The sequence below is a fragment of the Triticum dicoccoides genome, chromosome 7A (genome assembly GCF_002162155.2).
Source record: "Triticum dicoccoides isolate Atlit2015 ecotype Zavitan chromosome 7A, WEW_v2.0, whole genome shotgun sequence".
In the NCBI taxonomy this organism is placed as follows: Eukaryota; Viridiplantae; Streptophyta; class Magnoliopsida; order Poales; family Poaceae; genus Triticum; species Triticum dicoccoides.
In genome coordinates this window covers 736,758,813-736,770,847 of record NC_041392.1, presented here as the reverse complement: position 1 = coordinate 736,770,847, position 12,035 = coordinate 736,758,813, and the positions used below count along the sequence as shown (strand labels likewise).

Genomic DNA, 12,035 nt, shown 5'->3' with positions numbered 1-12,035 from the left:
TACCTCATGGCCTCCTCCTTTGTTTCTTGACGTAGGGTCCAAGTCTCCTGGGTCTTGTTCGTTGAGAAAATCACGTTCCCAAAGGTTTCATTCCATTTGGACTCCGTTTGATATTCCTTTTCTTCGAAACCCTAAAATAGGAAAAAACCAGCAATTCTGGGCTGGGCCTCCGGTTAATAGGTTAGTCCCAAAAATAATATAAAAGTGGATAATAAAGCCCAATAATGTCCAAAACAGTAGATAATATAGCATGGAGCAATCAAAAATTATAGATACGTTGGAGACGTATCAAATGCATCTTCCCCACCCGCGATGGTATGCACAGCCTCCCCTATTACATCGGCCTGGACGACATGAAGAGGGAGTAGTGAAGAGAAGGCGCAGTGAAGATGGTGGTGAAGTCCCAGTCTCGATCGTGAGCTTGTCTTGCCCTAGGGTGTTAGGGCTTTTTATCTTCTATATATTTGTATCTTAATTATGTCATTGACTGTACCGTGAACTTTTAATCTTTGTCGTGTTATCCCCTCCCTAAGAACTTTGTTATGCTTGCTACCCTTAGTTGATTTTTTTGAGAAACGCTACCCTTATTTGATATGTCGTTGGTTATCGCTAGATGGATATGGTGCCGTACACGAGCCATTCTGCTAAATCAATCAATGATTGAGTATTCCTCAATGAAAACCAGCAAGTTTTCGCCTATTTAGAGTAGGGTCAAGTTTTCGCCCATTTAGAGTAGGGTCAAGTTTTCGCACATGCGGATAATGGAGTAGTTGAAGTGTCAAAAGGGAAACTAAAGCTAAAAAATGAGCCATGTTGATGTTGAAAAGAAGAAGAATAAAAGATAAATTTTTTGAATTGTTGGTGGCCCTATTTCGTATATTCTATGAACAAAAACAAGCTAATTTTTGAATAATTTGTGGACTGTGCTATGGTTTAGGGTACATTATGTTTTATGTAAGAAGTATGCTATGGTTGCTACTTTTTATGTTATGGATGTATGCTTGCTGCGTGAGATATCGGTCGATGGATATGATGCCGTAGCCGAGCTACTTCTTAATAAAAAACAAAAACAAAAAATCGTGTATACAATATTTTTCTTGCAACAAAAACTTGTTTATAATACCCGCATGTCAAAAAATGAAATCAAAAATGAAAGTGTTGTGCCGTAGGCTATATACAGAAGGAAATTGCCATGATATGTACGAATAAATTTGACATGTGCAAGTCCAACAATAAATCGATTTACCATCATGCACTATTTTCGTTCGGCATGGCAAACCATGGATTTACCATGGTAATAATCAAGGTTAAAAACAGAGCCAGCGCGTGGGCCTCCGACACTCAACGCGATGATATGTCCCAACCAGAGCTTAGTTTCAATTTGGGCCCCAAAACTACGTTTTTTTCTTCTGCGGTCGGTGTTGTCTGACGAAACTGACGAGTACCCAAAACTAACATGATCCACAAATTAAGCAACACAGAGAATAGAGCACATGATCCACAAATTAAGCAACACAGAGCATAGAGCACATGATCCACAAATTTAAGAAAATCGTAGAGCACATGATCCACAAAAAGAAGAAGATGTAGTGGGGTGCATGAGACATCGCTACAAACCCATGCATTTTATCATAAAAATGGTCATAGGTAACATTATTTTTCTAAAAGAAAATAGAAGCTCAAGTATTTACTTATAAGACATTGTCAACACATTAAAGACCATGCCCTCTCAATTGCGAGGGCCACTATGCTAGTTTTAGCTGCTAGACATTGTCAGGAGAGTCACCATATTTGCTACAATTTGCAGCCACATGCATGGCTGATGGTACCTGCTGGCTAAGAGACTTTAACATCGAAAGTTGGAAACCATATACATACCAAATTAATTCCACAATCAGCAACATCAAAAAAGAAATAGTGTTTTTTTAAAGGAGGATAACCCCTGACCTCTGCATCAACATGATGCATACAACCATTTTATTAAAACAAAATAAAGTACAATCAAGTCTGCAATTCAGTACATCTCGCAAAAGGAGAAAAAATCAGCCTCAAAACTGGAAAAACAACAAGCCACAACCGACAAATCATAGGACTCAGTGACTAAACACCTATCCTATTAGTGGACCGCCATCCAAGCCTGTTGAAAATGTCTCATGCCACCGTCTCCCACTGGTTGCACCCAGTAACCAAAATATCCTTGCAGTATGTATGAGTGAGTAACGAACACGTACGGAACCAACGAGTAGTTATGATGATGCCATGAAAGAAATTAATAAAGTTTTTTCTATTAAAGATCATATCATTTCTGCAGTTCCATATAGCCTAGAGTAATGTGCATATTTCTATCTGAATACGTCTCGCAGTAATGGGCCCCACACCAGAAAGCCATGTCCCAAACAACATTACAATGCTAGTGGGATGGTTAATATTAAAGTCTATATGAATCGAGCGCCATAGGATCTTGGCTAGGGGGCAGTCAAGGAAGAGATGTTGTATTGTCTCATCCTGGGCACTGATACGTCTCCAACGTATCTATAATTTTTGATTGTTCCATGCTATTATATTATCAACCTTGGATGTTTTATATGCATTTATATGCTATTTTATATGACTTTTGGGACTAACCTATTAACCTAGAGCCTAGTGCCAGTTTCTATTTTTTCCTTGTTTTAGGGTTTCGAAGAAAAGTAATATCAAACGGAATGAAACCTTCGGAAAAGTTATTTTTGGAAAGAAAGCAATACAGGAGACTTGGAGTGCACGCCAGGGGATCAACCGGGAAGCCATGAGGCAGGGGGCGCGCCCACCCCCCCTGGTGTGCCCTCCAGCCTCCTGGGCCCCTCGTGGCTCCCCTGATGTATTTCTTCCGCCTATATATATCCATATACCCAAAAACTATCGAGGAGCACAATAGATCGGGAGTTCCGCTGCCAAAAGCTTCCATAGCCACCGAAAGACAATGTAGACCCATTCTGGCACCCTGCCGGAGGGGGAATCCTTCTCCGGTGGCCATATTCATCATCCCGGCGCTCTCCATGACGAGGAGGGAGTAGTTCACCCTCGGGGCTGAGGGTATGTACCAGTAGCTATGTTTTTGATCTCTCTCTCTCGTGTTCTTGATTTGGCACGATCTTGATGTATCGCGAGCTTTGCTATTATAGTTGGATCTTATGTTTCTTCTCCCCCTCTACTCTCTTGTAATGGATTGAGTTTCCCCTTCGAAGTTATATTATCGGATTGAGTCTTTAAAGATTTGAGAACACTTGATGTATGTCTTGCCATGCGTATCTGTGGTGACAATGGGCTATCACGTGATTCACTTGATGTATGTCTTGGTGATCAACTTACGGGTTCCTCCCATGAACCTATGCAAAGGGGTTGGCACACGTTTTCGTCGTGATTCTCCGGTAGAAACTTTGGGGCACTATTTGAGGTTCTATGTGTTGGTTGAATAGATGAATCTGAGATTGTGTGATGCATATTGTATAATCATACCCACGGATACTTGAGGTGACATTGGAGTATCTAGGTGACATTAGGATTTTGGTTGATTTGTGTCTTAAGGTGTTATTCTAGTACGAACTCTAGGGCTGTTTGTGACACTTATAGGAATAGCCCAACGGATTGATTGGAAAGAATAACTTTGAGGTGGTTTCGTACCCTACCATAATCTCTTCGTTTGTTCTCCGCTATTAGTGACTTTGGAGTGACTCTTTGTTGCATGTTGAGGGATAGTTATATGATCCAATTATGTTATTATTGTTGAGAGGACTTGCACTAGTGAAAGTATGAACCCTAGGCCTTGTTTCAACACATTGCAATACCGTTTACGCTCACTTTATCATTCGTTACCTTGCTGTTTTTATATTTTCAGATTACAAAAACTATTATCTACCATCCATATACCACTTGTATCACCATCTCTTCGCCGAACTAGTGCACCTATACAATTTACCATTGTATTGGGTGTGTTGGGGACACAAGAGACTCTTTGTTATTTGGTTGCAGGGTTGCTTGAGAGAGACCATCTTCATCCTACGCCTCCTATGGATTGATAAACCTTAGGTCATCCACTTGAGGGAAATTTGCTACTGTCCTACAAACCTCTTCACTTGGAGGCCCAACAACGTCTACAAGAAGAAGGTTGTGTAGTAGACATCAGGCACAAAAGCAACATTGAGGGCTGACGACTCATCTTCGCTTCGGAAGATTATCCTTAGTGAGAATCACTTCCTTATGTACAAACCACATGAAAATCTTGATTCTCGGCGGCACCATAATTTTCCATATATGGTTTGATCCCGGGATTGGGCCAGAGTTAATTAAATCCGGGTGCATAGATTTCACCGTAAACGCATTGTTCTTAGTTAACTTCCATTGAAATACGTCTCGCTGGTCTGAAAATTGAACATCCATCAACCTTCGCACCAGATGCAACCAGGAAGTCCAGTGTTCCCCCACAAGGGACCTCCTAAATGGAATATTCAACGAAGACTATTGTAATACTGTAACAATATAAGCCTCCTTACGTTGCACAATATTATATAACGTGGGATACTGAAGAGCTCGAGGCACATCTCCTGGTCAAGTATCCTCCCAGAATCAGGTAGTTCAACTGTCTCCAACAACGAATTTCACTCTACGGAAAAAAGTGTCTTTCATTCTCATTAGCCCTTTACGAAACGGTGGGTTGGTAGGCCTTAGGGTGACCTGAGTTGGGGATATAGTTTGGAGTTATTTGTTACGAAGGATTTGTGCCCACACACCATCCAACTCCGTAGATAGCCTTAATAACCATTTGCTAAGTATGCATTTGTTTTTTATTTCCAAATTCTCAATACCTAGCCCACCTTGGTCTTTGGGCCTGCAAATGATGTCCCACCTTGTTAATCTATATTTCGCCTTAGCCTCACCACTTTGCGAGAAGAATCGGGATCGATAAAAGTCTAACATTTTCCGTACCCCTATAGGCACTTCAAAGAAAGATAGAAGGAACATAGGCATACTAGTTAATACCGAGTTTATTAACACTAGGCGACCTCCGTAAGACACAAGCTTGCCCTTCCAGCAGCTTAGTTTTTTCTTCAAAATGATCCTCAACACATTTTCATTCTTTATTGGAAAGCTTCCGATCGTGAACCGGAGTTACTAGATATCGAAATGGCAAAGAACCCATTTCACAACCGAACAATTGTCTATAAGCATCTTGTTCCTTTTTAGCTCGTCTAAAGCAGAACAATTCACTCTTATGAAAATTTATTTTAGACCCCACAATTGTTCAAAAAGGCAAAGGATCAGTTTTATATTCCTGGCCTTTGCGACGTCATGCTCCATGAAGATGATAGTGTCACCGGCGTATTGTAAAGTGGATACCCCCATCAACTAGATGAGGGACTAGTCTACCTTCCTGCCCTTTATCCTTGGCCCTACCTATCAGGACTACCAACATATCTGCCACAATGTTGAACAAGACCGGAGACATCGGATCCACTTTTCTTAAGCCTTTGTAGGTTTGGAAATATTGACTTATGTCATCATTCACTTAAATCCCCATGCTACCTTTTTGAATAAAGGAGTCTACTTTTCTCCGTCAGGATTCGGCAAACCCCTTCGTTCGCATAGCCTGTTGGAGAAAGGGCCATTTGACCTTATCATATGCTTTTTCGAAATCCACCTTGAATATAACCCCACCTAACTTCTTGGAATGGATTTCATGCAATGTTTCGTATAAGACAACAACCCCTCTAGGATGTGTCTCCCGGGCATGAAAGCAGTCTGACTCGAATGTACCATCGAATGGGCAATCTGCGTCAACCTATTTGTGCCGACTTTAGTGACAATTTTGAAACAACATCCAAAAAACAAATAAGCCTAAACTCCTCCATGTGCACTTCTTCCTCCTTCTTTGATAACAGCGTAATCGTACCAAAATTAAGGTGAAAAAGCTGGAAATGACCATTGAACAAATAATGGAACATTGGTAAAAGGTCACCCTTAAATAATGTGCCAACATTTCTTATAAAGTTCTGCTGGGAACCCATCTGGGATAGATTGAAAAACAGACCCCGCGTTGCCTCACCCAGGGAGGCTTGGGCGTCCCTTGCCAAACCCTAGTGCCGCCACCCTCCTTCCCTCACCTGCTGCCGCGCCGTTGTCGGAGGACGCCGTCGGGCGAAGCCTTTGGGGCTGACGGCGGCGGCGGGCCTCCTCTCGCGGAAGCACCCAGATCTGGTGGGCACATACGAGGGCGGCGCGTCGGCGCGCGCTGGGACGCGAGGTCCTGGCGGGGCTTGGCGGCTTGGTGGACGCGGGCACTGTCCCTGGCGGCTGGTCTTGGACGGCAACGGTGGGCGTGCACAAGCCTGGATGGACGGGCGCTAGATGTGTAGAATTGTTCCAGAGCGTATGGCTGCATGCATCCTCGCGGGTGGGCAAGCACTTGTTTCGGTATGGCCTCCCCTCGCCGACGGACGGGCGCTCCGGCGGCGGCGGCGGCGATCTAGATTTTGATTGGCCTATTTGGTGGTGGATGCAAACTACGTAGCTTTGACCTCCCGCGGCTCCATGGCGGCTGTGGCCACTGAAAATCTTCGTGAGGGTTCGTCCCTCCAGATTTGGTGCTTCGGCGATGAGATGCAAACTATGGATGTCGGCTTGACGCAAAGGAATGGTTGTGCAGAGGCAGCGTTCGTATCGCGTGTAGCTGTCCGGATTGCGAAAAATTGGTGGCGACGTCACATGAATGACTACAATGGTGGTGCTTATCGAACACCTAGTATCAAGCTCTGGGGTGAAAGCCCAGGTCTGACCCGAGTTGGTTATACCTGGCAGTGGCGACATTCATATGTCGTTACCTTGTTGAAGGCATTGCTCGGGTATATATGCTCAGACCGTTTCTTCAGGGTGAAAATCTAGATTCTATACTTCGATGGTTGGATCCGGTGATGCAGGCGCCTAAGCGTCGCACCCTTTGTGAAGGCGTTGTTGTTGAAGAATCTCGTCATTCACGTGTTGTCATGAGATGGTTGGTGCGGATATGGCCTTTCCTATAGTTTGCCGATCAAGGATCTGATCATTTAGTTTTCTTTTTTCGCCTCGCCTATGCATAGCTTTGGTCTTATATGACTTGCTATTTGCCCGCGTGTGCTTTTGTGTGTGTTAGTATTGGCTGTGTGCATCCTAGCTATGCAGAGTCCGGGTGTGTGCTCATCATGTTTGTATTCTCTTTAAGGATGGCAATTTTACCCATGGACATGCATATCCATGGATACCCGACCCGAATGAATAGGGTTTGGATATGCTTTTGTGTCCATGGGCGGCGTCCAAACCCGACCCAATTACTCGTGGATAGGGCATGTATATAATCTTGTATCCGATGGTATACCCAAACCCGACCCGATAGTATGACTTAATGGGCAAAAATCTGCTATCCCTACCACACAGTCACATGTCCCACTGCAATTTTACACTTTGTTATCTAAAACATGTAAAAGAAATCACACAATCCCCATCATAACTTTTATTATTTGACATTCAGTTCCCACCATAACATACTCCAAGGCCCCTTCCCTTATTTTTTATCTCCTTGCTAAATGACTTGTCATTCCCATCTGTTAGAAAAATACTAAATGATCTTAGGTTGTAAGTGGACGTTGATGTACCATAAGTTGATGTTTACCATAAGTGAAGCCTAGCCTGCCACTAGGTGAAGAATGAAAGAGCTTATGTTAACATTGTGTTATGTCTTATTTATATGTCTCGAGAGGACTCAATGGATATCCAATGGGTATGAATATCCATCGGGTTTGGACATGGACACAAATTTTCGCCCGTGGATATTTTCATGGGCGGGCAAAGATTGTCTTCATGGATATGGATATGGATTTGATATTGTTCAACCCGATCCAAACCCGACCCATTGCCATCCTTAATTCTCTTGATACTTCGATTTGAGCCAATAAAGTCCGCCTTTTATCGGAAAAAAATCTGGGAAAAAGAACCAGTGTACAGGTTTAATGTCAAAACAAAACAGAACAAAACAGTACGTACATGTTCATCCACATGCATGCATATTCTTTAAGAATTGCTTTAATCAAATGAAATTAGCACAGTGCGTGTGAGTTAGCCCTCTCACTTAAACTCCTCCTCATCGTTGACATCCTCCTGGTTCTTGTTGTTTCCATTCTGGGGCTCCCGGGCTTGTGTAACTGTACCCTCCACCATTTCCCCACCTTGGTTGCTCCCGTCGGCGTCGGCGGCGGGCACCACCTTGAACTTGGCGTAGATGTCCCCCTTGTAGAAGCTTCTGGTCCTCCACACCAGCACCAGCGAGACGAGCGCGCCGGCGAGCGTGACCCCCGTGATTATGAGAAACGCGTGCTTGAAGCACTGCACCCCCTTGCAGATCTTGTCGCCGACGGCGGCGGCGTGGCCCCCATGCTGCCTGGCCGCCTCAGCGTCGTACATGCGGCCGGCGATGCGCACGTTGAGCACGTAGGCGCCGATGGGGCTGGCCGCAGAGCCAAAGTTGAAGAGTGTGGAGTAGTACTTGAGGCCGAACACCTCGGAGATGATGGAGAAGAGCAGCGGCCACTGCGCGCCGAAGCAGAAGCCGAGGATGACGGACGCGGCGTATAGGGACTGCGGCACGCCGAAGGCGATGAGGAGGTGGCCGACGCAGGAGAAGAGGAGCACGGCGGTGAGGGCCAGCGGGCGCGGGAACCTGTAGCGGGCGACGAAGAACTCGGACATGTAGCCGGCGCCGACGCGGCCGGCGTAGTTCCAGATGCTGATGAGGGAGACGAAGGTGTTGATGCTCTTTGCCGGGTACCCCAGTGACTGGCCAATCTGCGCCATGTTGTCGATGGCGGTCAGGGTGCCGCCGATGCCGAACACCGACACCACGAACAGCACCAGCATCTCCACGCTCACCAGCGCCTGCATGATGGAGTAGTCCTCCCCTAGCGCCGGCGGCTTGAACACGTTGGTGAGGCAGCCCGTCATGCTCATGCTGCACTTTGGCTGTTCGTCGTCTTTCGCGCTCGCTGGTTCCTCGACGGCAATGGCCGGCGGGTGCTGGAGGGATTCCTCGAGCTGGGAGACGGCGGTGTACTCCTCCTTGATGACGACGCCGAGGGGGAGGAAGAGGATGATGAGGAGCACGGTGGCGCCGACGGCGTACGCGGCGTGGGAGAAGCTCGGCACCTGCTTCTGCACGACGATCATGACGAGGAGGTAGGTGGCGAGCGCGATGGAGATGTAGAGGAAGCAGAAGAAGGGCTTGCTGTTGGGCTGGTCGCCCTCCGCGCGGCGCCGGTACGGCAGGACGCGGATGGTGTGCACGAAGAAGATGTAGACGGCGGCGGGGAGCCAGGCGATGAGGAGGACGAGCGACTTGGCGTCGTCGCCGTAGATGGCGAGGTAGAGCTGCGTGTAGATGGCGCCGCTGAGGCCGACGAAGCCCTTGAGCAGGCCGATGACGATGCCGCGGCTCTCCGGGAAGTTCTTGACGCAGGCGACGAGCGCGCCGGTGTTGGAGAAGGTGAGCGCGTTGGCGCCGACGCACATGTAGATGCACATGAGCCACACGGGCGGCGCCGCCGTGCGCTCCGTGAGCGCCAGGTACACCATGAGGTAGCCCGCCAGGTTCATGCCGGCGCCGATGAGGAGCACGGCCCACGTGGGCGCCACCTGCTGCACCAGGCCGGAGACGACGCCGACGTTGGTGCCCAGGTCCTTGAAGAAGCCCAGCGTGTTGAGCGTCTGCTGGTTGTACCCCAGCACGGACCGCAGCTCCTTGGAGTAGAGCGCGAAGATGTAGGTGGACCCCGACGCCGCCATCACCACCATGGACGCGAACACCACGTACCACCGGCTGCGCAGCACCCGCCCCACGAACGCCGGCGTGCACATCACCGCCGTGGCGCCCTCGCCGCCGGCCATTTCTCCTTCCTCGCTTCCTCTTCTCTTTGGAATCGAAGCAATGGGGATAGCTAGATTGATCTGATAGATACAACACCAAGTGTAAGCTCTGCTACTTATAGCGACGTACGTGACGGCTATGACATGCTAAAAGATTTGGACTACGTAGTTTCCTTGCCATTCCAAGCAGTCCATGCACTGAGTGAGACGGCTATGACATACTAAAAGATTTGGAGAAATGACAAGTACACACAAGGTGTAGCTGGTATAGTGGACTTTTGGTCAGATTGATGAGATTTCATTGGATGCTACTGCATCTGGCCCGTATTCAATGACAAGCTCAAGAGAGGGCATTTTACCATGTCCTGTGAGTAGCATTTCTTGAGGATTAGTGGCGGCTATGGTGTGTGTGGATGTGTACTAAATCCAGCACTGCCATCACATTTATTAGTTGACCAAATACTCTCTGCGGCTCACACTCTGTTGGTTTCAGCTGGCCAGTTTTTTCTCCCATCCCTGCAGTTTTGGAACTAACCATATATGAATCTAAAGGGTCTGCATAAGACAAATTCAAGGTGGCCAACATAAAATTGATATAACTTTAGTTATGGTTCAATTTTGACACCGACTAGCAAAGTGCCGGCGCCATTGCAATAAACCTAAAATAGACTAATACTACATGTTTATCCTAGTTTAATGCTCTGTGCCTTACTTGATGGGTTTTCGCGCAGCCACTTTTGATATTCGTTGACTTGGGAAGTTGGTGCGCCTAATTTTGATTGGCGGCACGGGGATTTGACTTTGTTTAATTTGTAGTAGAACGCGGTAGTTGTATGATGATAGCACATGTATGGTACCTTCTCTCCCACGAACAAATCGAGTATGACAGCTTGATAATGATACACATATAAGATAAATTAGTCATGTATTAACGTACGTTATGTGTAGAAGAGTTATGTTTTACTCACCCACAAAATGTAATAGTTCTATCATCAGGCAATTGTGTAGCTGGCTAGTTTCTTCACATGGCACAAGAATTTAAATCCAGGCGGCTGCTAATGTACATTGTGATTGAGATTAGATGGCTGCTAGCAGGTTTATTCGTCAGAACTTGCTAGTTGAGATCCTCGATGATGACCCCTTTGGAAAAAAGATCCTCGATGATCACTGTGAGCTGTGACAACATTTGATCATCAACTTAGTTGTAATTAGCTTATATTGTGTCATGAGCAGGCAATATCTTCGTCATCTTTTATTTTTCTAATTAAAATTCTTATTCAGTCCACATAGACTTTAGAAGCCATCACGTTTTCTTAATTCTGTTTATTATATTTATATCACATAACAATTATTATTATCAATATGTATTTTCTCTTCATAAAAATCAAATGTAATTCTAGAGATAGAACTTAGACAAGCATGACAAACCCAAACAAAGTATTATAATATAATTTATCAAAGTTTAATCAGATTACATCTTTCGATTTAGAGAAGTGCTATTAAGTCTTAAAACCTCTGTTTGCAAAAAAAGTCTTAAAACTTCTAGTGACCGTGAAAGTGTAGTAATTATTTTGGCAGTGTAATCTATCCGACAAACTGATAGTATGTATTAATTCTACTCCACCAAGCAATTGTGCGGTCGGTGGTTTTTCTTTTCTTGGTGCGCCTGGCAAGTCACTTCACATGGCAAAAGAATTTAAATCCAGGCAACGGCTAACATACATTACGATTCAGATTAGATGGCTTCTATAAGGTTCATTAGCTGTAGCTAAATTAATGAGCACCTTTTAAAAAAGGTTCCTCGATGATCACTGCATGCCATGAGATTCAGAAATTGAGCGTGAACTTAGTTATAATTAGCATAGACCTGCTCGTCGGCGTAGACGTACGTCTGTACAAACTAGAATAGCGGCCCGCACACATGCCTAACCAACATATTCATCATCTATTATTGTTCTACATTTGAAATCTAGTGAATGTAAGCGTGCATAGACTTTATAAGGCACTTCAATCAAGTAACAATTGTTACTTGTTACTACCAATGGTGCTTCTTCTCTCCATAAAAAACATACATAATCCTGAAAAAACGATTGGAACTTAGAAAAATAAGTTTA

General features: G+C 45.4%; 1 protein-coding gene across 1 annotated transcript; it reads right to left on the bottom strand.

Moving 5' to 3' along the window:
• Positions 1-8,130: 8,130 nt before the first annotated feature.
• Positions 8,131-9,942, bottom strand: LOC119334136. The gene has a single exon (XM_037606770.1). It carries the CDS (start codon positions 9,940-9,942, stop codon positions 8,131-8,133), a length of 1,812 nt encoding a protein of 603 aa, XP_037462667.1.
• Positions 9,943-12,035: the final 2,093 nt, after the last annotated feature.

Excerpts from the sequence above, each read along its gene's own strand:
- LOC119334136 (XM_037606770.1), bottom strand. The coding sequence starts at position 9,942 with ATGGCCGGCGGCGAGGGCGCCACGGCGGTGATGTGCACGCCGGCGTTC.